This window comes from Podarcis pityusensis, assembly GCF_964106645.2.
Source record: "Podarcis pityusensis genome assembly, chromosome: 1".
NCBI lineage: Eukaryota > Metazoa > Chordata > Lepidosauria > Squamata > Lacertidae > Podarcis > Podarcis pityusensis.
Genome location: NC_138028.1, coordinates 122,758,318 through 122,783,811, shown reverse-complemented (window position 1 = coordinate 122,783,811; position 25,494 = coordinate 122,758,318). Strand labels below are relative to the sequence as shown.

The 25,494-nt window shown below is 43.6% G+C and overlaps 1 protein-coding gene across 1 annotated transcript in view; it reads right to left on the bottom strand.

Moving 5' to 3' along the window:
- The window catches only part of DNAH7 (dynein axonemal heavy chain 7), a 152,997-nt gene extending 127,986 nt beyond the window's left edge, over window positions 1-25,011 (bottom strand). The window contains exons 1-8 of the mRNA XM_081023134.1: window positions 24,946-25,011; window positions 19,575-19,640; window positions 18,508-18,616; window positions 15,278-15,428; window positions 14,930-15,014; window positions 12,764-12,944; window positions 10,518-10,590; window positions 5,152-5,277 (exon numbers count right to left, since the gene is read on the bottom strand). Of these exons, the coding sequence (XP_080879260.1) occupies window positions 5,152-5,277; window positions 10,518-10,590; window positions 12,764-12,944; window positions 14,930-15,014; window positions 15,278-15,428; window positions 18,508-18,616; window positions 19,575-19,640; window positions 24,946-24,960 (806 nt within the window). The 5' untranslated portion in view covers window positions 24,961-25,011. The remainder of the gene's footprint in view (window positions 1-5,151; window positions 5,278-10,517; window positions 10,591-12,763; window positions 12,945-14,929; window positions 15,015-15,277; window positions 15,429-18,507; window positions 18,617-19,574; window positions 19,641-24,945) is intronic.
- Window positions 25,012-25,494: the final 483 nt, after the last annotated feature.

Sequence of the window (25,494 nt, the reverse complement as noted above, 5' to 3'; positions counted from 1 at the left end):
CGTGAATGCGCCGTTCTGTTGCGTGTTAAGATCCCCAGGGGCTTCCCAATAATAAAGACACAATCGACACGGAATTTAGTTTTAGGTTATTGGCATAATTTTGGCCACAACTTTATTGATTACAGATAGTGAGTGGTATGTTTAGGAATTGGTTCCCGACTAGCTGCACCTGACCTCAGCAGGACAGCACTGATGCCTGGGCCCCATCATGTCATCACTACAGGTAAACACCGTGGGGAAGCACTGGTACGGTCACGTGACTTAAGCTCACCCCAAAATGCTCCCAGGGTGGCAGAGGGGAACCACCTCTTGCACTTGGGAGTTAACCCTTTCTCTGATATACATAGGAAAACTTGTTCATACCATGCAAACGGATTGCTCCCAATACGATCTTAGGGACTAGTACCTTAGCAGTGGAAACCTAAAGTAGGAGGCGGCAAAACATTGCCAGTTCTACTGTCTTACCCAGTCCCCTGCCAGGCTTCAGCAGGATCGAGTAGGATGTTTCTTTTTGTATGTTGGTGCAGTTATGAGTGCTTTTAGTTAATAGTTTTTAAATCTTCTGATCTTTTTGGTATTAAATGTATTCTTGAAGCCAACCAACCAACCAACCTGTAAGTCACTTTGAGACAAGAATTACAGGAAACGACAAATACATAAATAAAATCTCCAAGGGACCAGGACAGCTTAGGATCCTTTGAATCCAAGCTGATTCCTGAAATCGACTCCCTTTTGGCCGTTCTGACATCAGAGCTTCAATTGCGGTTGGGATGGGCTTTGGAGGAGCCAGCGGCAGTCAGGAAAAATACTCTGATTTTCCTCTCCAACGTTAGAGCCCCATCTCCAACTTCAGAGGAGGAGATCAGATCTCTCCTACAGCCCCTGGGGGCCCATAGGATTACACAGTAACTGCCTTTATACTGTGGACTGCGATTGCTTTTTCTGTTTACATTTTCAAATAATTAAATATGAAAACAGATTACAAGTGTATGAATGGAAGATGCCTTAGTTTAACAGTTTATGTACAATCCAGATTGTAGCACGCGTCTTCTGACTTAAAACAGTATGTTTCTCGATTTGAATCTAGACAGCTTCAAAATTCTTATGAATTCTTTTAAAGGCATCTGGATTCAAATAAAAGTAATCACATATCTTCAATAAAAGTTGATAACACACATGGTAATTAACATAATAAGAAAACGTAAGACTCAAAGGGGAGACGACAGAAAATTTACTTCGCCATTTGCTTCCTGTTTGGTGCAAGGGATAGGAAAAACACTAAAAGCTCAAATTTCATTGGCTCTTCTGGGTAAAGTTTTTAATAAATCAAGAATGAGCCACTCCCTGGGCTGCTTATACCAAGTGCAAAACAAGACAACATGGTCCAAACACACTATTTCTCTTATTCCACAGGAACAAATATGTTCTTTAAGTGGAATCTACTTAAATCAGCCAAGTAGAAGGGGAAACTTGTACTAGACAGCATAAATGGTTTCCTATATTTGTAAATCATTATCGTCTCGGGCAATTCTGCGTAACATAAAAACATAAAAATATGTGTGATTTCAGAAAGGAAGGAAGGAATCACAGGTATTTTGCTCAGGGAATATAATTCATTTACAGGGGCTTCAAGTTGTCCCCCATATTGAGGGGGCAGAATATTGGGGAGGCTCAGCCCCCTACCCACAAATATTGAGGGGGTTGAAGCCCCTTCCGCCCCCTATAGTTGGCTCTGCTGATCTTCCATTAATGAGGGAAATGAAACAAAGAATGTCAGGACCACAAGGTAGTAATTCTCAACTTTTCAATTACATTTGGCGGAGAACAAACCCACTGGATCCTGAACAATAATTCCCAGAGCAACAATTTTGCCTGTGCAAAACGAAATTAATCAGATTTCATATCTTTAAAAGAAAATTAGATGCCTATTATTTAAAAGCAGATTATCTTTTTGGACTAGCTGACATGTCAAATTAAAATTTATTAAACTATCTGATGAGCTGTCAGGTACTTCTCTGCCGCCTGAAAACAAACCAAGAACGAACAACTCAATTAAAACTTCCCCGATAAACGTAACTATCTGGTGACTTAAGAGAACAAAACTAAGCATGACAAAGCAACGGTTTAAAGGATTTTTTTTCTTGTCTTTTCTTTTACCACAATATATATTTATTAATGAAATAATCTGAGCTTCAGGGATGAAAATATTCCATCTGGGAATTGGCTCAACAGCTGATTTAAATGAAAAATGCTAACGTTTGTGACCTTGCTTGCTCTGTCAGGACAGAAACCTTATTCTAATTAGGAACAACTCTAGAAATGTTTTAAAGATAATGTGCTCTGTCAACAATGAGTTCCTCCACGGCTCTTGCTGTCAGAATGAGGCCCTGCCACAACAGAACAAGCCAATCAAATTTCGTCTTATTTCCCTTCATACTGACAGCCCAGGGTGAACATTTTCAGCTATTAGTTTAGCTTTAGTTCTTTTTGAATTTATTATTTTTATTACTTGCCGATGTTCAAAATTAAGTGGCTGCACCTCCAATTACAGGATGAGACTGGTCATTTGGCACAGGATGAGACTGGTCATTTGTGCGATCGTCATGTTTTGCAGTTTGAGGCAATGAATAAACAATATTCAACAGAATAAAGTATGGTATAAGAAAAATAATAGGGGATTTTTTTAAAAAAAATAGACAGTGAACGAAGCGGAAACTTTTAGGCATCTTGCTCGTTTAAACTTGTTGTCTACCTTCCTTACAACATCCACAAGTGAAGTATTTCAAATTAAGAGGAGATCCAAGGGGCAAATACTTAATGCAAAAATGTGCATAACTAAGTACTAAATGTTTGTCTTTTTAAAGCAGATTTGGAGCACTGTAATTTTGAGTGATGGGTGGAAGAGTGCTAAGCCATTTCGCTGCCAGCCATATTTCTGCTCACTATCCTCCCAGCAAGCTATTTTTTAAGCTGTGGAGTTCCAGAAGTACAATTACTCAACTATGATATTTACTTATAGTAGCCTCGGGCTGCTTTTCAGAGACTTGGAATTGCAGAACTGTAACCTGGAAAAGCAGAAACTAGCTCCTGGATGCATGATCAGTACTGCTGCAATAGATTTTGATGTGACAGTTGCATATGCCTGTTGACTTGCGACCAGGACTAAGGGCCTCTGTTGTACACCAGGAAGACAAATGTCCATTTGTGGGTGCAGTTTTCACCATGTCTGCAAAGCGTGTTCTCCTTCACGGAGAGCACGTGTTGCGGTGGGGGCCGCCAGGACACTCCAAAGTTGGGGGGCGGGCTAATTGACGGTTGGCCACTGATGCGATTGGGGCTTCCCTTGTTGTTGGGAAGAAGTTAATGTTGCCATTTGTTGATTGACAGCCAGAAATGCTAAAACTTCTTGCATGAGGCTAGGGTTTACTCTTTTCGCCCGTGCATCGGATTGCCTGTCCCTCCCTCCCTAGAATAGGGTTGTTCGCTTTGACCTTGCTATGCCTGTCATGGGGTCGTCTGCTTTGGAGCAGGGGCCCGGTAGGAATTTTGTCCATCTGGCTGATTGGCTGGGGCCATTTGGTTTTTGCCTACTGCGTAGCAAATTGTCACAACTTGTAAGGTTCACGGTTAGGCATTGGTTTATGGTTTGGTTGGTTGAGGGGCATGGATTGGCTGTGCCTGCCCCTCTAATGCTGCTGCTGCAAGGGATTCCGTTAAAGGAATTGGGGGCTAACTATTGCTTGTCCATTCTGTCAAGGGGGCTCGGTCCATAACAATGAGCTCCTGGTTGCATTTGGGGTGAGGGCAGGTTCCCTGCTCCGCGTAACCCCCAAGTGTATTCCCCCATTCTGACTTTCGCATTGTGCGGAATGTCAGTCTGTCCCCCATGGTGGGGGCAGATAGTCGCAACCAATGCCTACGCAACCACTCACAAATTTGTATTTTAATAAAGTTGTGGCCAAAATTATGCCAAAAATCTTAAACAAAAAATTCTGTGTGATGTGTGAGTTATTGGGGACCTCGACACGCAAACATGACTTCAGCAGTGTGCTGCTGGCACCAACAACACACCTTCAAAGGACCTTGCTCTCAGTGATGATCAGGTGACTGGTGCAAAGAACAAGCACCTTGGAGGTTGTCTCCTGGTGTCATAAGTAGGGAGGACTTAGGATTGCACCCTTAGGATTTTGTTTTGAGGGTGAAGCTTAAGGGGTTAGTCCAAAAGCTTTACACAAAGGGTGGCTTTTGGGGAGAGCCCCAAAGGAGAAAAAAGTAGAGACATGCAAGGGGTCTGTGAAGAAGAAATAATAATCATAATCATAATAATTTATTTATTTATACCCTGTCCATCTGGCTGGGTTTCCCTAGCCACTCTGGGTGGCTCCCAACAGAAAATTAAAAACACAATAAAACATCAAACATTAAAAACTTCCCTAAACAGGGCTGCCTTCAGATGTCTTCCAAAAGTCAGATAGTTGTTTATTTCCTTCACATCTGATGGGAGTGCGTTCCACAGGGTGGGCGCCACTACCGAGAAGGCCCTCTGCCTGGTTCCCTGTAACCTCATTTTTCTCAATGAGGGAACCGCCAGAAGGCCCTCAGCACTGGACCTCAGTGTCTGGGCTGAACGATGGGGGTGGAGACACTCCTTCGGGTATACTGGGCCAAGGCCTTGGGTACAAGGAGTAGAAAAGGAGCAGAGGCACAGCATTTTCTTCTGCTTTGGGAAACTTTTACTTACACATCTGTAAACACATCTTACACATTTGAATTCTGCCTGATCTTTTATTTTCTTCTCTTCTCTTCCCTCCACCTCCCCTTTTATGAAGATCACCCACTCTGAGACCCCACAGCTAATTCTCCCCTGACCTCCTCGCTGGCCCAAGTAGGACCAATTCAGCCAGCTAGCCCTGGGGATTATCTAATTTATTTTTGAATTTTGAATTTTATTGTTATTCAAGTTTTTATACTGTATTTTATGCTGCTTTTATAATTAAGTGTTTTAAAGTGTTTTAAATTTGCTGTTAGCTGCCCTGAGCCCGGTTTTTGAACCGGGAAGGGCGGAGTATAAATTTTAAAAAAAAAATATTATTTATTATTACATTTACATCGACAGAAGCTCAACATCTATGCATTCAAAACACTGCTTACTTAAAAGATGTCTGCCAGAGATCCAGAACAGCCAACATGGTGGGATTCATCGCGTACAAATGCTCATTTATATAGGCACGAGCTGCCAGATAGGACTTGTTCCAAGGTTTGGGCACTATCTCCATCCTATAAACAAACAAAAAGAAAACCTCACAAATTAGTAGCGCTGAGATCCCAAGAGATACATGGAGTACAGATATACCTGTGCTGTGTTATTGAGTTTTTAAAAAATAGAAGACAAACCCAATTTTACCAGCTTGTCAGAAATTGAAAATACTCCTTTGGGGAAATATATCAAAATTAAATAGGGTGGTGGTGAAGATTTTCTTCTGAGTTTGGAAATTCTTTTACTAAGCCAAAATCCCTTGTGAATGCCTAGGCCTTATCAAATTAATTAGCCATATGCATACAATTTAGGTAGTTAATTAACCAATTAGAAGTACACTTAGATTCGAATCTGATCTTATAAATTCTAAAAGAAAAACTCTTTCCAAAACGTATCGACTCCTCCTCGACTGGACAGTCAAGGAGGAGGAGGTAACAGTGGCAATGGTGAGGTGGTCCCAGGATTTTGGCCATTCAATAACCATGGCCCAATGGGAAAACTTATGGAAGGTCAATTGGAAATTCACAAATTGTTACATGATTAGAGAGAACTTTCAAAAAATGCAACATCGATGGTATCTAACACCATGGCAACTTTCAAAAATGTATAAAAATGTGTCAAGTAATTGTTGGAGATGCGGTGAATCAGGAACATTCTACCATATGTGGTGGATATGTAGGAAAATACAGGTATTCTGGGAGAGTATCCATGCAGAACTGCAAAAAATGCTAAAGATCTCTTTCAACAAAAAACTAGAGGCCTACCTCCTGGGAATAACAGATTTGGATATTCCACAAAAGAGGAAGGGTATCTTTTTATATGCAACGGCGGCAGCAAGAGTTTTGATCGCAGCAAAATGGAAGAGTAATGAAATCCCCTCTATACAAGATTGGATCCAAAAGCTGACAGAATATGCCGAATTAGATGGTTTATCAGGGGGGAAAAGAACAAATCAAAACAGGAATTTGTTTCAAAATGGGAGGTTTTCAAAGATTATCTGAAAAATAAATATAGTAGTTTAAATTCTGTTGCAGCATTCGAGGAACTTCAGTAATAATTGCAAGGTAGATATAAGAAATTAGATTTATTGAGAATAAGTTAAATTATGTTAAAAGTTTGTATTGGCAAAAAGTAATATGAATTTGAAATATGGAATAGACGGGAGGTTGGGTCTTTAGTGTCGAGACCAATAGATGTTTTATTGTTTCCTAAGAAAATTATGTGTCTATGGTTATTTTTGTAATTTGTGTGTAATTTGGTATTTGTGTGTGGTTTTTTTCTTGTTGTATAAATAAAAAAAAAAAATAGAAGTACACTTAGCACTACTACGTGTACACACAGGCAAGGAAGTGAGTTTGTCAGAGGCACAAAATCTGCCGGTGAGCATGAGGCTTTCTCTCAAATGCCTATAGACTCTATAGGATCCCCATTGAACACAATGGAACTTCTGCTGCGGGTCTTTGGCTGGATGCCAAAGTTGGTTTCATTGCAAGGCAACCCGCCGTTACTTAGTTACAGTAATTCGGTGTTTGTTTATATATGTTTTTCCCCTATACGGTGGAGCAGGCCCAAAGTGATTCACAAATAATAATAATAATAATAATAATAATAATAATAATAATTTATTATTTATACCCCGCCCATCTGGCTGGGTTTCCCCAGCCACTCTGGGCGGTTTCCAACAGAACACTAAAATACAATAACCTATTAAACATTAAAAGCTTCCCTAAACAGGGCTGCCTTCAGATGTCTTCTAAAAGTTTGGTAGTTGTTTTTCTCTTTGACATCTGGTGGGAGGGCGTTCCGCAGGGCGGGTGCCACTACCGAGAAGGCCCTCTGCCTAAACATTCAACCAATATCAAAATGCAACATCACATTCTGACACAATTAGAAAGCGTGTCAACAAGCTATCATAAAATACAACCATCAGTTCAATATGGGAACCTAAAATCAATATTATAGTAAGATGCAGTCAATTAACCCATTCTTATTTAATGCAAGATCAACATTAACAGAGTAAAAATTGCAGGGAGAGCGGAAGGAAGGAAGGAAGGAAGGAAGGAAGGAAGGAAGGAAGGAAGGAAGATAGATAGCCTAACCCTTGTTCCTTGTGGTATTGCTGCCCTCCAAGGCACCACAGCCATCTGGTTTGCCTACACTAGTGGCCAAAATTGTGGAAACCTTTTGGAAAAAAGTGTATTTCTGAAGTTTGGTGGCTCATAACACCACTTTAAAAGGTAAAGGGACCCCTGACCATTAGGTCCAGTCATGACCGACTCTGGGGTTGCGGCGCTCATCTTGGTTTACTGGCCGAGGGAGCCGGCGTACAGCTTCCGGGTCATGTGGCCAGCATGACTAAGCCGCTTCTGGCGAAACCAGAGCAGCGCACGGAAACGCCGTTTACCTTCCCGCCGGAGCGGTACCTATTTATCTACTTGCACTTTGACATGCTTTCGAACTGCTAGGTTGGCAGGAGCTGGGACTGAACAACGGGAGCTCACCCCATCACAGGGATTTAAACCGCCGACCTTCTGATTGGCAAGTCCTAGGCTCTGTGGTTTAACCCCACCACTTTTGTTTGGAGCAATACCATAACATTATATATCAATGGAATGATAATTTAATGGAGAATGTAATGCAACAAAGTTTGTTCAGTTATCTGTGTTCCAACAAAAGTTATAGGCAAATAACCAGAAAAAGGAAGCACAACTTGCAGGATATGCTGTAGCTTTCCTTCATTTGAATGTAGCCAATGAGCATGAGCGTTTAGAGAGCCAATCAGGTGTTATCAAACCTCGGAAATGCACTTTTCCCAAAAGGTTTCCATAATTTTAGCCACTAGTGTAGTTAGGAGTCTTGGGGACTGTTCGCAGCACAACCCTCAACTTCATCCAAGGAGTCCCTGGCAAAGGAGCATGCTGGGCAGAATTAGCAAAAGCATGTCCTCTTCCCCAGCTGTTCCAGATGTCCTGGCCACTTGTGCCTCCTGATGGACCATCTAGTAGGTCTGTTCCACATGTCTAGGCTACCTGTGAGAGAGCCGATTTGGCAAGGACAGTAGAGGTATTGGACGCCATTGGGCCCTGAAAGCATCCCTTCCTGGGTGTGCCTATGTTTGTACCTTCTTTGCAAGAAATCCTGTTGCTGTTTACACAGCCAAACCATCCAGTTTGAACAGGAAGCATAATGAAAGTGCCGTTGTACTTTTTCTTATGCATTCACCTGACAGCTTGCAACACCCATGCTTTAGCTTGCAAAATGTGTTTCTCATAAGTCTGTCTTATTTTGTGGCAGCAACTCTCATTCAATACTTGGCACTAAATAAGGGGGGGGGGATGTTTTTTGTGGTCAATGGCTTTAGGGCTTCTTACAAAAGCCTGCACAATGCTTCATTTCCAGGCATTTGTAAGCCAACATCAATTGTGTCGCATAATCATTTCAATAGAACGTTGTATAATAAGAGCTATATTATTGTTTTCTACAAGTTTACATAACAGTAAAATAGTGACTTCGTGTTTGGTGTCCAATAAGGCTATAGGTAGCTGCCCAGAGTGGCTGGGGAAACCCAGCCAGATGGGCGGGGTATAAATAATATATTATTATTATTATTATTATTATTATTATTATTATTATTATTGGTTTTTTGCCATGTTCTGCTCTGAAGTTTAGTGACACTGCAAAAGCATTTACATTTTTTTTTAAAAAATACAGTTTTTTGTCCCCATGTCTGAAAAACATTAAAACTTAATGTGCAGCATGCTCAGTGCAGGGCAGAACAAGGAGAACACCACAATATTTTATTTTGTTTAAAAGGCACATAAAGTTATTCATTGTTTACAAATATATGAACTAGGGTAATAATGAGATCCATAAAGTTGATGGCAAAGAAGGAGCAATGTGTCATAGAAAGGTCAGTAGAAGTGTCGTAGAAAAGTCAGTAGAAAGGTCAACTACAAATTAACCCATGGACTAAACAAAATTTGCGACAGGAGCAAGGGTCAATATGTAACTCAGCTTTGAATTGCAACAGCTCCACTACAGAAATCCACATGCTCAACTGGACTGGACATTCTAAGACCTACTCAGAGTGTGGAATCCATTGGCATAGCCGGGGGGGGCAGGGGGTAAGCTGCCCTCCTAAATCAATCAAAATCAGTACAAATCTGAGGTTCTGCGCCCCTAACAAAAGCTTGCCAAAACAAAAATCCTGGCTACGCCCGTGGTGGAATCCTGCATTTCTTTCATTACAAAGGTTTGCAATTCAGGCACTGCTACTGCGAGACAAACATCTGGTCTAACCCCATCTTTCGCATGATCCATTTACGTTTACCTTTTTACAGGCTGAAGCTCTACCTAAACCCATTGCACAACAGCTAGAAACCAGGAAGCAGAGCATTCTGCATTTCCATATAGGGTAGGGGGGAACCCTCTGTTCACTGGGGTGTTAGAGCACATCTTTTGCCCAACCCCTGGTACATAGCTGTCAACCGTCCCTTATTTGGTGGGAAACTCCCTTATCCCAGCGCCGTGTCCCACTGCTGTCCCTTATTGATGATGTCCCTTAAATTTCCTGGGTTTCAAAGGAAGCAGCTCCTCTCCCTCCCTCCCTGCTGGCCAGGGAGGAGGGAGACTCCAACTATGCTGCTTGGCTGCGTTGCTCACCCAATAAGGAGTCTAAGAACGACTGGGGGGTGGAGCTTGCATGCCTTGTGCCGATCAAATCGGCCGCGTTGCCTGGGGACTTGCCTTTGCTCAGCGCTTCCCAGCAGAAAGGTGACAGTGGTTTTCCTTGCTGCATCCCCTTTGCCGGGTTGCTGCGCTGTGGGAACCACCGCTTGAGGCTTCGTTTGGCTGCTGGCCGGGCTTTCTGCCTTTGGCTCGGAGGGGCTCAGAAGTTGAACATACCTGTGCCCGGAAAATCCCTTATTTGAGCTGGTGATCCCTTATTTTCGAGGCTGCTGGTCCCTTATTTTCAAATCTGTAAGTTGACAGCTATGCCCTGGTATCTCCAGCTAGAAGGTGGGAATGGCCTGTCTGAAACCTTGGAGAGCTCTTGCCAGGAAGGATAGATATCATCACTGCACCAATGGGGTCTGACTCAGTTCAAGAGCGCAATCCCATGCACAGAAGTAGAACCCATTGTGGGGAAATGTGAATTACTCCCAGGTTAAGATTGCACAGGAAGTGCATCCGAAGACAGCTTCAGGCATTTTGCCTGTTACAATTTCTAGGCAAAAGTTTTGAAGTAGCGTTTCCTTACTCTTCACGATGAGGTGGAAGAACTTGCTTCTTGTCTTCCTCCTTTTCTCTGGGGTCTCTCAAAACAAAGTCAACTAAAAGGAGACATTAAAAACAGAGCAGAACACAAATAATCTCAGCAAAACAGAGGAAGGGGGGACTGTAACAAAGAAGCCGAACCAATTATTTCTAAAAGACTTCAAGGGTGTTATGCAGGAGTAACCGAAGGCAACGCGGATCAAAGTCATTTGATTTAAGAACGCTTTGCAAAACAAAACAAAATAAGTGTACATAAAAAGGCTGAACCAGCAGAAAATTAAAAGCAGCTGGGAAATAAAAACCCTCACAGTGCATTCTTATGCATGTTTACCTAGAAATAAGTCTCATAGTGTTTAGTGAGGCTTACATCGTAATAAGTGTGTTTAGGACTACGGCCAAAGAAGAACGATGGAGACCAGGCTTCTATGCCCAGAACGGATGGAAAGCTTTTCCAAGAGGAATCTTGTTTGTTTAAACCTTTCAGACAGAATTTATGTGTGCTTTCCAGAACAATTTATCCAGCAACAATGCATTGGGAATGAACAGTGGCACACACTATTCTGCTTACGGCAGAGATGGAGAACCCGCGGACTTTCAGAAGTTGCTGGATTCCAACTTCCATCAGCCCCAGAAAGCATAGCCAATAGTCAGGGGTGATGATGGGAGCTATAGCCCAGCAACACCTAAAGGGCCAGAGTTTCCAAGCGTCACTCATTTACAGATAGCATTCTGCAACAGAAGTGGCTCCCCAACGGTGGAACGCTCACTCCAGAGAGACGAACCCAGCATCATCATTATCGACTTTTAGGCACCAGGCAAAGACGTTTACCCAAGCATTTGGCTCTTAATTTGAGACCTATTATGGTATGATGGTACCCTAGTCTGCATTGGAGTTCATCTTTTAGTAGGGTGGAATAAGACTTGTCCTTTTCTACGATACTGGGATGAGCCCTTTTAGCCAATAATGTTTTTATATCTTTCCAATAGCGTTAAAAATTTTTAAATCATGTACGCTTTTACAACAGTGAGTTGCTTTGAGTCATTTTACGGCGTGAGTGATGAATAAAGGCAGCAAACAGTAACCACACAGAGGCTTTCCAACTTTCTCTGTGCTGCTGATGAAGTTGTGTTGAGGCTCAACAGGCCTGGCGACCTCCCCCTGTAAACAGAGGGCAGCATTCGCCTAACAAACCCCATCAGCAGAAGCCCTTCTCTCCTTCCCCCAATGCCGGCCCAAATTGGCTCTGGGGGATGACCGGGAGACCCTCAAAAACAGAGCAAGGGGCAGGATCTTTCCATCTTGCACAGACAGAACGACTGGAAGAGTACAAAACTGAATCCTACCCAGGATGTGCACCTAAGAACAAAGAACACTTACAGCACCGTGGGTGGGATTCAACTGAGTCACATCACCTGCAAAATGGGGTTTTGCACCCTCTCCCCCCTCCCACCGTGTGTGCCCAAAACTGGCTCTGGAAAGTTCAGGAGAATCCCAGAACAGTGCACAGCAGGAGGAGGTGGGGACTGTTCCACCCAGCAAGCCAAAATGCTTGCACTACAGTGGTACCTCTGATTATGTACCTAATTAGTTCCGGAGGTCCGTTCTTAACCTGAAACCGTTCTTAACCTGAAGCACCACTTTAGCTAATGGGGCCTCCCACTGCCGCCGCATGATTTCTGTTCTCATCCTGAAGCAAAGTTCTTAACCCGAGGTACTATTTCTGGGTTAGCGGAGTCTGTAACCTGAAGTACCACTGTACTGTAATAGTGTGATGCTGAGTTCCTCCCCATGTTCCCAGAATCCTCTGCTGTGTGCAGGGTTATCTCCTCAAAGATGTTGCTCTAGAAACAGTTTCTCCTTGACCACTGCCAGGCCTGTAGGGCCTCACCATTAGGATCTAATAGCATAAGCTGCCCAGGATGGCTGGGGAAACCCAGCCAGATGGGTGGGGTAATAATTATAATATAATATAATATAATATAATATAATATAATATAATCATCATCTCACTGTCTTCTGCATTTTGGACAGGAAGTGGTGGCAAACTGCTTCAGGGACATTTGCCCATTGTTGCTTATCTTTTCATTAAGAAAGCTCTGGTATATTTCCCAGTAAAACTCTAGGCTCCTCTAGAACACAGTATGGACAACATATGGGCTAAAAATGCACCTATGCTGAAACAGTACTCAAGACTGACCTTCTCCAGCAAATATCACATTTGACATTACCTATCGCTTTCTTGACACTGAGAAGATAGTCCTCTCTCATTTCATCGGAGAGGGCATAGATACTGTCGCTGAGCACTTTCAAATGTTGTGGCACAAGTGCCAAGACATGCTCCAGCCAGGAGTCCTCCATTGGGGCCACGTGTTCCGTATCTATCCCGTGGCGAATGTAATAGTAGTATTTCTGCAAAGTCAGAACATCACAGGAGATTCAGACCAGAACATGCTATGAAAAAGCAAAGCTATTTCTGGCGTTGATGGATGCATGAGTTCCCTCCCAAAATCACACACACACACACACACACACACACACTTACTTTAAACATATGTGAAACATATGTGAATGTGCTGACTACAATTAACCTGTGCGTGTGCGACTGCTTGGTATTTATTTGCACTAGGCTTTCCACTTCCCCTTGCTTCCCATTTCAAACTTATAACCTCTAACACAGAGCCTGTGGAAGGGACTCTAACTCTCTAGTTCAGGCTTCCTCAACCTCCAGATGTTTTGAGACTACAATTCCCATCATCCCTGACCACTGGTCCTGCTAGCTAGGGATCATGGGAGTTGTAGGCCAAAAACATCTGGAGGGCCAAGGTTGAGGAAGCCTGCCCTAGCTGCTGGAGATGTGACAGGTATAATGCTCCATTAAAATATATGTTTGTACAACATCCTACACTGAATATTTTTGAGGAGAAGGAAAGAGAGACAATCTACAAGACTGTATGGAACAATCTTAAATTTGCATTAATTTAATTATACACCCAACACATGGAATCTAACAAAGGGACAATATGAATGGACTCTCTGGACTACGGCAAAAAGACTGGTATTGATTAACTGGAAAAATAACAATGCAGCTCCCTTTAATTATTGGATTGACAATACGTACAAACTCACTGCACATGAACAAGTTGTGTACAAACGTAGACTTGCCATGGACAAATTTAATGACATTTGAAATTATTTTTTATAAATACCATATTAGGTTAAGGTCTGGTTAACTACAATAACAATTTTCCCCCTTTTGTGTAAAGTGCACAATATATTTTTGTTGTTGTTATTGTTCTGTATTGTTTTCTACACGGGTACCATTTCTTGTTCCTTCTTTTTAATAATAATAATAATTTCTATTTATACCCCGCCCTCCCCAGCCAAGGCCGGGCTCAGGGCGGCTAACAAGCAATAATAAAAACAAGTTGAATGATTACAACTTAAAAACAAAATTAAAATACAACATTAAAATATTGAAACATTAAAATATTAAAATGTAGCCTCATCGCAGGAGGAGAAAGGAAAAGAAAAAAGAAAGAGAGGGAGGGAATCAAACTGGCTCCAAGCCAAAGGCCAGACGGAACAACTCTGTCTTACAGGCCCTGCGGAAAGAAATCAGATCCTGCAGGGCCCTGGTCTCATGAGGCGGAGCGTTCTACCAGGCCGGAGCCAGTGTTGAAAAGGCCCTGGCTCTGGTTGAAGCTAATCTAACTTCCTTAGGGCTAACTTCCTATTTTTGTGTCCTATCTCACTCTTTTTGTGTCTTCCCGCTGCGGTGGGAACGTAAACGGTGTTTCCGTGCACTCTGGCACTCGTCACGGTGTCCCGTTGCACCAAAAGCGGCTTAGTCACGCTGGCCACATGACCCGGGAAGCTGTCTGTGGACAAACACCAGCTCCCTCATCCTGAAAGTGAGATGAGCGCCGCAACCCCATAGTCCACTTTGACTGGACTTTACCGTCCAGGGGTCCTCTACCTTCACCTTTTACCTTACTCTGTGCACTTGTAAATTTGTGCTTTTTGTTTTTCAATAAAGAATATAAAATAAAGCAAAAAACCCCAGCAGCCCCAGCCAGCATGGCTGAAAGTTTGGAACGATGGGAGTTTGCCCATCCACAAGCCACATGGAGGGGCCACAGGCTCCTTATTTCCCTTCTGAAGTCACTGAAAACCCCCAGGGAGGATCATCAGCAGTGTATGAGTGGATTCCGTTCACCTGACCCTCTTACCACTTTGCCCTGCCCCATCCCCGCCAAAGCTGGGAGCATCACCATTGACGAGAGAGCACCACTGCCTCTCTGGCCCCCAGCATCACTGCCGCAGTCCTAATGTTTCAATGCTGCTTTCTCTCCCCTTGATAAACACTCAAATCAAAGAGTCATTGTCTTGTTTACCAAAATGTCTTTTTCTATGCCCTCTGTTGCCCCAGGTTTCGCTTCTTCTATGGAAAGCTGCTGCTCCTCAGTAAGGTCCGGCTGCCTAACGAAAACAAACACGACAATTCAATCACAATGGTTTTCAAACTCCGGTTGGCAAATCAGTCCTGATCTCAGTTAAGTCAGAAGCAAGGGGATTTGCTTGGCCTCCTGCTGCTGGGCAGGAAGGCCTGTTTTTTCCAACTTTCTCAAAACTGACCCTTTTTTCTTTTGGTGGTCATCTTCTTTTAAGAAAATAAATGTATATTTGCACATTCGAAAAGAGGAAAGAACTTTTCTAAAAAATAAAATTACACAGAAGCTCACATGATGATGTTAACAAGAGCACTTCTGAAATTTTCCCGGTCCTTTTTGCCGCCAGGTTTAGCTTTAGAAGTCGACGGTCCGGCACCCAAATCACTGGCTGGAGGAGGTTCCTGTGCTTTTCGCTTCTGAGCTCTCTGAGCCAGATATTCTCCTAGGGGAGGAAAGGAAGATATTGTGTGGTACCAGCTCAAATCCACATAGAATTGTAGAGTTGGAAGGGATAGCTCAGTCTGTAGAGCATGAGACTCTTAATCTCAGGGCTGTGGGGTCAAGTCCTGTGTTGGGCAAAAGATTCCTGCGTTGCTGAACTAGATGACCCTCGTGGTCCCTTCCAACTATATGATCCTTTGATACAAGAAGCACCTCCCTTTCTTAGCTATGAAGGGATCATCTGATCCAACCCCCTGCAATGCAGGAATATGCAGCTGTCCCAAGAAGAAGAAGAAGAAGAAGAAGAAGAAGAAGAGTTTGGATTTGATATCCCGCCTTTCACTCCCTTTAAGGAGTCTCAAAGCGGCTAACATTCTCCTTTCCCTTCCTCCCCCACAACAAACACTCTGTGAGGTGAGTGAGGCTGAGAGACTTCAGAGAAGTGTGACTGGCCCAAGGTCACCCAGCAGCTGCATGTGGAGGAGCAGAGACGCGAACCCGGTTCACCAGATTACGAGACTACCGCTCTCAACCACTACACCACACTGGCTCTCAAACAGGGATCGAAACTGCAACCTTGGCGTTATCAGCACCACGTTCTAACCAACTGAGCTACCCAGCGTGTGACACCAAAGCTCTGCAGAATCAGCTCCTGCCTCTCCCAAAAGAGAGTTAAGAGCCTCTTTCCAAACTGTTATCCACTGCATGAAAATGACAGAAGGTGGGAAAGTGGCAAATCACTTCAAGGTATCCCACAAGAGCACAAGAGCTGCGAAGTCAGATCCTTAAAGAGTCAGCTGCCTGGGGTTATTTATGAGCTGCGGTATCCTATGCATTTGACAAGTAATCTGGGAGACCTAAATGCCCTGAGTCATGCACACCAATTTAGCTGAAGGAAATATCTAAACCAGTTTCAGATGCACTGAAGCAAGACTCTGATCCGAAACCTTGCTCAATCAACAACCGGTGCTTAGCACAGGGGTATACTAATCACCTTGCTAAAGCAATGTCATGAAGTTATGCCAACTTTAGACAAGGCCATTGAGAACAAGGCTATCTGTGCCTACGAGTTATGATGGCTATACAGTGGTACCTCTGGATGTGAATGGGATCTGTTCCAGAGCCCCGTTCGCATCATGAGCAGAACGCAACCCGCATCTGCGTGTGTCGCGATTCGCCGTGTCTGCGCATGCGCGTTACCTCATTCTGAGCATCTGCGCATGCGCGAGTGGAGAAACCTGGAAGTAACCCGTTCCGTTACTTCCGGGTCACCGCGGGACGCAACCTGAAAACGCTCAACCTGAAGCGTCTTTAACCCAAGGTATGACTGTATATTCGTATCAGAAGCTACCCAGTTCTGCTATCAGAAGCCAGTGCAAGGACTTCCACTAGCCGAACAAGGCTCCCCCTCTACTCCTGTGTGCCACTACCTCCCCCCAATCCCAGGGTGCAAGGGGAGTAAATGGGAGATCATTCCATCAGGCAAGCAAAAATTCCACTCCATACCTCAATACTAGCTGCTGGAGATTGTGAGGTGGCAAAGAGTGTTATTGGGCTCATCTCTTGATTGTGGCCTTCCCCTGGGCATCTGGTTGGCCACTATTGGAACAGAATGCTAGACTAGATAGGCCTTTTGTCTGATCAAGCAGGGCTCTATCTATCTATCTATCTATCTATCTATCACATTGCAAACTACAGCCCCATCAGATTTGTATCTGCTGGCAAAAGTCGCAGTGTTGATATGATACGATACGATACGATACGATACGATACGATACGATACAATACAATACAATACAATACAATACAATACAATATCTTTATTTCATTGTTCTGTATGGGACAATGACAATAAAGATATCGTATCATATCGTATCGTATCAACACTGCGACTTTTGCCAGCAGATACACGGATGCAAATATTTAGTCTCAAATCTATTAGGGCTGGTTCACACATGTATTTTCATCCCCTGGTGGCTGTAGCTCCGAGTAACCACCGAAATGCAGGATTGGGCCATCACAAACCTATCACCACAGACAACCCTTTCTAATCACCTCATCGTACTTCAAATACAATGCCTTTATACTAGGTCTGTTGATATGCCACAGCCAGTTATCAAGGGATGCATGCATCTGAGGAAAGAAGCCCTTACTAGGGCAATGTGTTTTAATTCATTAACTGAGCTACCTTTTGCTGGAAAAGCTATCAACTTATGTTGAGATAGTGTCAAGAACCGTGCTGAGGAGGGCTGCACTGTGGAAGAATGTTGGGAACCACCCCCTCCCCCTGATCCTGATCCTGAATCTTCCCAGGAGCAGGAGGGCAGTATAGATCTGGAACAGTGGTTTGCAGAGGGATATAGTTCAGAAGGCAGAAGCTGGGAAATACTGGATGGGGAACAGCTAGAAGAAGAAACACTGGGAGAGAGAGAGTTAACAGATTCACAATCTCTGGACAGCATTTCTCCGCTCTCCCCAAGGTCAAGAAGAGCTCAGAAAGTTTAAGAACAGAAAGCACAGAGGGGACAACCTCAGATTACAAGACGTAGGAGGGACGTGGATTAATAGGGATGGAAGAGGGTGTATCCTTAATTGGGAGCACCGCCATTTCTGGGAGACGTGTTCTTTGTTCCCTCACTGTGATTATTAAAGTTTCTAACAGGAGTGCCTAGCGTGCTCTGATCCATGGGGTCACGAAGAGTTGGACACAACTAAACGACTAAACAACAACAACAACAACAACAACTGGTAAGAAGACTCTTTTTCCTTTGTTCTGCTTATCTACTGCCACAGGGGGGAGGAAGTCAATTCCCTAAAGCCTGACAGCTAGTTCATATATCGTGTGCATATATCAAGTGTACTCTACATGTAGTCATTTCACAGGCTAGCAGGGTTTACACTGAGGTTGATTCAGTTTTCATTTTGGCCATAAACTAAAAGAGAAATGCAAAAATACAATCCAGTAAATGATCGATAGAGCACCCACATATCTTCCAGGTTATTATAATGGGCAAAAAACAATGCATGCCTAGCGATATAACCATTTTCATCTGTACACAAGCATCCAGCTTTATGCTTACCAGGTGTTACCTCGTTTCTTATCATAAACTCCTCTGGAACATGTGCCTCTTCCTCTCCCCGCAGGTGGAACGAAGGAGGATTCTGATGCCATATCGGCTTACAGTTTATCTGAAACATTTAATTTCTCATTTGTCGAAAGATGCCAGCAACTATTTCCTGACAGTCCTTAATGCCATTTGTAAGCCATTTCAAAGAAATTAATTCAACAATATCAGTAAGCAGGCAAATGAAAAATAAAAATTTGCAAATCAAATCCATTTGCAAACAAACATGCAACTAATTCAGTTGTCTGGATGACCACTGCATTTTCAACAGGGATGTGCATTCAGATACGCACTTGCCTTGTCAAACAATACTGGAAAGGATGCATAGATCTCTCTTGCTGGATGTGTGGATCTTTTTCCCGATCTAGAAATCAGTTTATGGTTACAGTAAGGGATCTGTACTCCTGAAATTGCTGTCCAGCAACTACAAACCTATATTTGATGCTGCTGCACAGGGAAGGGACAATACCAGCAGATGCAAATATCTGCCTTGTGTAGACAAAGGCAGCACTCAGTGCCACTACTCACAAATCTACTACGTGAGTGGTGATCCATGCACAGACAGCCATATGCACAGAGGCAAGGCAGTTGCAGTCCCTGAACTTCCTTTCTAATAGATGTGAATGGTACCTTGCTATCTTTCAATGGAAATGAAAGCCGAAACCATTATGAATGGTTATGCCATGTATTTGACTACGGGGACGCATGAGTTTTGCTGCTTATGGCTGTATCTGGATCAAAGGCACTGCCATAACCTTCAGCAGAATCAGGGCATTCATAAAGCTGACTGGGAGAATTTGGGCCTGCCAGCATCTTTTGCAGACTAGCCTACTTCACAGGGATGCTGTAAAGATAAAAGGGAAGGGGCTATGTATACTGCCTCGAGCTCCTTGGGAGAAAGGGAGGGTATAAATGCAATAAACGGAGAAACTATTTAAAATATATGCTTGTACGCATTTGCTATTCACCAGAATTTTCTCTCCAAAGGCATGCTTTAAAATGTTCAGCAAAGCAAAAATTACCTTATCTACCAGTGGTAAGAATTTTGCTATGGGCTTCTCCAATTTCCCTTTGTTGGGTGGCTTGGGCTGCAAGGTAGTGAAAACAGTAGGCAAAATAAGACATGTATACTTTTAATATGAAACTTTAAAAACGTTTTTACAGCTGCAGTCCTAATCGCATTTACGAGGAGCAAGCCCTGTACAGGACTGCAGGGCTTGCTTCTGAATAAACATGCCTAAGCTTAGGTTCTCGCTCGTTTATTGCAGTACACTGTCATCTTTTTTTCTCAGCATTCAACAGCTACATGCACACCAGTATATATTTCTCCCATTAACTTTAGCAGAGCATTTGAAAGAAACACATTCAAATGAAGGATGGAAGCGCTGTTGCTGCCTCAGTTTCACTAAAACGAATGAACGTGCACAAGAACTGCGGCTGCATCCATTCGCGCCATTGAAAATGCCCCACAGTCTAAGAGGCAACAGCTCACTCCTGAGTACTCCCAGGACCCAGGTGGCATTGTGGTCTAAACTACTGAACCTCTTGGGCTTGCCTATCGCAAGGTCAGCAGTTCGGATCCCCGCGAAGGGGTGAGCTCCCGTTGCTCACTCACCTCACAGAGTGTTTGTTGTGAGGGAGGAAGGGAAAAGGAGATTGTTAGCCGCTTTGAGACTCCTTAGGGTAGTGATAAAGCGGGATATCAAATCCAAACCTTCTTCTTCTTTGCCTCAGCTCCTGCCAACCTAGCAGTTCAAAAGCACGCCAGTGCAAGTAGATACATAGGTACCACTGCAGCGGGAAGGTAAACAGCGTTTCTGTGCGCTCTGGCACTCATCGTTGCACCAGAAGCGGTTTAGTCCTGCTGGCCACATGACGCAGAAACCTGTCTGTGGACAAACACCAGCTCCCTCGGCCTGGAAGCAAGATGAGCGCAGCAACCCCACAGTCGCCTTTGACTGGACTTAACCATCCAGAGGTCCTTTACTCTCTGATTGTTAGGAGCTACAAATTCACCTTTCTCTGGATTTTGAGCTAACCAACTGAAAGACGACCCAGTCACCAAATCAAACCATTAACTCTCAAACTGTTTCACAGACACATCTCCCAGAATCAAAGATGAAAATCTCCAAAATGGTGTAATGGGTGAATTTCAAATACAATGCAGCGCATACCCAAAGCTGCCACCACCACAATGCACAGGGATGCATGCTTGATGTGAGCTGGTTTCCCCATTCAGTTCAGTGGAACAGAATTCCATTGCGCAGTGCAGCCTTGAACTGGCAGAACACTTTAGCTGGATACCACCCACAGAAATTAAGCCTCTGAAGTTTTCACATAATTTAATCTCCATAGCTATATATATATATATAAACTTTACCTGCTAAATATTTATACCCTGGGGTGATGTTTGCAGGCACCAGAGCAGCATCACTGGACTGGAGCAGAAAATTGTTATAGAAATGCCAAATGTATTATTGGAAATAGCATCCAACTTCCAACAGCTTTGTTCCCTCAAGGTATAACCTATTCTATACAGTGGTACCTTTGTTCTCAAACACCTTGGTTCCCAAACACCGAAAACCCAGAAGTAAGTGTTCTGTCAACAAAGGTCCATATAGTTAAAGCCATGGTTTTCCCAGTAGTGATGTTTGGAAGTGAGAGCTGGATCATAAAGAAGGCTGATCGCCAAAGAATTGAAGCTTTTGAATTATGGTGCTGGAGGAGACTCTTGAGAGTCCCATGGACTGCAAGAAGATCAAACCTATCCATTCTGAAGGAAATCAGCCCTGAGTGCTCACTGGAAGGACAGATCCTGAAGCTGAGGCTCCAAGACTTTGGCCACCTCATGAGAAGAGAAGACTCCATGGAAAAGACTCTGATGTTGGGAAAGATGGAGGGCACAAGGAGAAGGGGACGGCAGAGGACGAGATGGTGGACAGTGTTCTCGAAGCTACGAGATGGTGGACAGTGTTCTCGAAGCTACCAGCATGAGTTTGACCAAACTGCGGGAGGCAGTGGAGGACAGAGGTGCCTGGTGTGCTCTGGTCCATGGGGTCACGAAGAGTCGGACACGACTAGATGACTAAACAACAAAAGTGTTCTGGTTTCCAAACGTTTTCTGGAAGCCGAACATCCAATGCAGCTGTCGGCTATTCTTTCTGGGGCGACTGCACTAATCAGAAGCCATGCCTTCGAACCTTCGAACATTTCAGAAGTCAAACGGACTTCTGGAGCGGATTAAGTTTGGCGCATTTGTTTTTGCTATTTATTTTGCGTTTTTGTTTTTGAGGCTTTTCCGGTTAATTTGTTGTTGTGACTGTGTGGAACCCAGTTTGGCTACTGACTGACAGACTGACTGTGTGACTGCAGAAATTGATAAAAGCCCCCCATCCAAACAATGACTATCATCAGTGTATGTAAGAAATAATAATAATTTTAATTTTTATCATCTACAATACTGTCTTATTTATTTTATAGTACAGTACATTGATTATTGCTTTCATTTTATGGATCCATGGTCTCATTAGATAGTAAAATTCATGTTAAATTGCTGTTTTAGGGGTTGTTTTTAAAAGTCTGGAACAGATTAATCCGTTTTGCATTACTTTCTGTGGGAAAGCGCACCTTGGTTTTGGAACACTTTGGTTTTGGAATGGACTTCCAGAACGGATTAAGTTTGAGAACCAAGGTACCACTGTATTCTATATTTATGCAATCCATGATTTTGGAATAAATTATGAGCTGAAGTTTCCTAACTCTGCCCTACCTACCTACCTATTTATTTTTTTATTTTTTTATTTTTGCAAAAGAATCTGCTTCCTCTCTTATTGGAAATGCTTCTAGGAAAAAAAGCACTGCCACTTTAAGATGTTATGAGAACACCAGCCCTCCCCCCCCCCAATATACAAACTGTCTGCTTAAGTTTATTTTTCAAAAACTAATTTAAAAATTATATGAACAGCTGCAAGGAGGATTACATCCCTTTTAAATGCCTGACTTTGAAGAGCTTGGGCTGCATTCTTGTTTTCCTAGAGGATGTCATCCTGCAATCAACTTTCCGCTAATGAGATGAATATATTAAAGTCTCCTTCAACAAATATGGCTACACCACCTGCTCCTTCCTCAAACAGCACGGATGTTTAAGTAAATGTCAGGAAGGGAGGGGGGGAAAGGCATTTCAAAAAAAAGAAAGCTTATGCCGTCTATTTGCTTTATACTAAATAGCAAAAAAAGAGAGAGTTCCATCAACTTCAGGGAAAAAAACACACAACCTCCTATTCTAGAGTAACATTAAGTGGCAAGCCTTACTTTTTAAAATAAATTTCTGTAACCAAGCTAGTGAAAGAACGCCCCCTACTGCTGAAAACAATGATGCGCGGATATTTTTGTCCGCGTGGACACTGGTCCACCACACTGACAGGTCTTGTGCAAAATCATTTCTCTTATCATCTCTCCTTATTTGATTTTTGTGTACATCAGATGTTAATTCCTGACTAACTAATCTCTCTGCCTTACCTTGAGAAACATGTACGGTATACACGATGCATGGTTATTATCTCAGTAGGTCTACAATTTACTTCAAGGTGACATGATCTGGCATAGTCCCAAGATGTTTCAATTTGTTACCTGTCATTCATCAGCACATTAACAACAATTGAAACAGATTACAGTCGCAAGACTATTGACCAGGAATTATAAATAATCTGGAATCTCCACTTTAATAAGACTGAGTTCTACAACTGACTTTTTAAAACGGCACTTTAAAAATCTGCTTTTGCTTTTTTATAAAGGAGCCTTATTGGGGTAGTGCAGCCTCTTTGCATTTTTTTCAGACCAAAACTCCTCATGTTCTTAAGAGTTTAAATTTTTGCCTGACCATTTCACCACCCATTGCTAATGACTCTCTCTTCACCCCCAAGCAAGAGTTTCTTGGTAGCTCTGCCAACCTCAGAAATGAGAGGAATGGCAGCTTAAGAGGGCCTTCTCTGTAGCAGCCCCTAAATTCTCCTGCAATGTCTGTCATGTGTCAAAAATGCACCTCTTTACCCCTGGCCTTTTGACTGTTAAGGTACTGGGACTCACCCCTTCTGTTTTGGTTAATCTACACTGTGCTGCTTTTGCTTGGAATTGTTTTCCTTGTTTTTCCTGGTATATTTAAACTTATTTACTCCTTTTGGATTGCATGATTTGATTGCATGTAACCTGTCCTGGGACTTAACAGTGAAGGGTGAGTAAGAAATCACTTGAATGAATGAATAAATAAGACCCCGCACCAAGCCAAGCATAGCCCACCCACCCCCTCCACATATTGTGGTCTGCCTGCTGTACACTGCCCTTCATCCATAGATCTCAGGGCGGTTCACAGCATAAAAATACAAGATAAAAACACATATGAGCATACTAAGTAATAATAATATCAGTGACCTGCAAACCACTGAGCCTAGGGCTTGCTGATCGGAAGGTTGGCGGTTCGAATCCCCGCGATGGGGTGAGCTCCTGTTGTTCAGTCCCTGCTTCTGCCCACCTAGCAGTTCGAAAGCACACCAGTGCAAGTAGATAAATAGGTACCTCTCCAGCGGGAAGGTAAATGGCGTTTCCGTGCGCTGCTCTGGTTTCGCCAGAAGAGGCTTAGTCATGCTGGCCACATGACCCGGAAAAACTGTCTGCGGACAAACCTCGGCTCCCTCGGCCAGTAAAGCGAGATGAGCGCCGCAACCCCAAAGTCGTTTGCGACTGGACTTAACTGTCAGGGGTCCTTTACCTTTAATATAGACCCTCCAAGTGTCCCTATTTTCCAGTCCCGACTTCATTTATTTAATTTATTTATTGAGTTTATATACCGCCGTATACCCGGAAGTTCTCAGGGTGGTTCACAGAACAAAATCAAAATACAAAACCACAAAATAAAGAATCAAAATTAAAAAAAACAAGAACAGCCCAATAACACACACACACACCCATTTGCAGAAGCCGTCCCAATTTCTGATTTGATCCTGGAACGTCCTGCTTTTCCTTATGTCCCTATTTTCATCGGAGAAATGTCGGGTGCTTTGCTCGTAGCGGAAGGGAATGAGTTTGCCTGGGGGAAAGTGAGCCGGGCACGGGGAGAAAAGCTAGTTGCGAAGTTCAAGAGAGAGACACCGAAAAGTAGCCAAGTTTTAAAAAAACTTTTAAATGACAAGCGGTGCCTCCTTTTTTGTGGCTCTTGGAGATCACTCGCGAGCAATGATCCTGCTAGCCAGGATCGACATTGTAAGCACTTCGAAGAGGGGGTTTCCATGTGATTTTTTGGGGGGGAGGCGAAGCAGCACTGGGGGGAAAGAGGGAAAGCTGAATTGTAACTACAAGACACACAAACAGTCACACAAAAAATACTTGCACATCCCTCACCTGCTCGCTACTCATGGCTGGCTAGCCAGCTGCTTGCCCCTACGCTGAATACAACGGGAGTGGGTTTGGGGGGGGCTGCGGGGGCGCCTCCCGCTCATCCGCGCGTCTCCCTCCTCTCGGTTCCCCTGCGGGGATGTTGTGCTGAGCAGGGAAACCCCGTCGCCTAGCAACGCCTCCGACTCAAACCGCGCTTTCCCCCCTTTCTTTCCTTCGGGAGCGAATGAGAGAGCGGAATCTCAACATTCCAGTCGCCGAAGCAGCGAACCCGAAGTTCCCATTGGCTCAGAGGGAGAGAGGGGCGTGTCCCCCCGCCCCAGGAGTGAAAGTTCTGCGAAGACAAAGAGCTGCCCCGCTTTTGCTTTTGTAAAAACAACCACCACGAGTTGGACTCCAACTCCCATTAGCGCTCTGGGTCAGACTGGGTGATGGGAGTTGTTGGGCTGGTCATCTTGGGCGGACGCCGGATTGTTGTCTTCCAAAGCAAGGACTCTGTTCCAAACTTAAAAACTGGAAAACAAAAGAGGTTCAAAGACTCTCTCAAGGGAAATA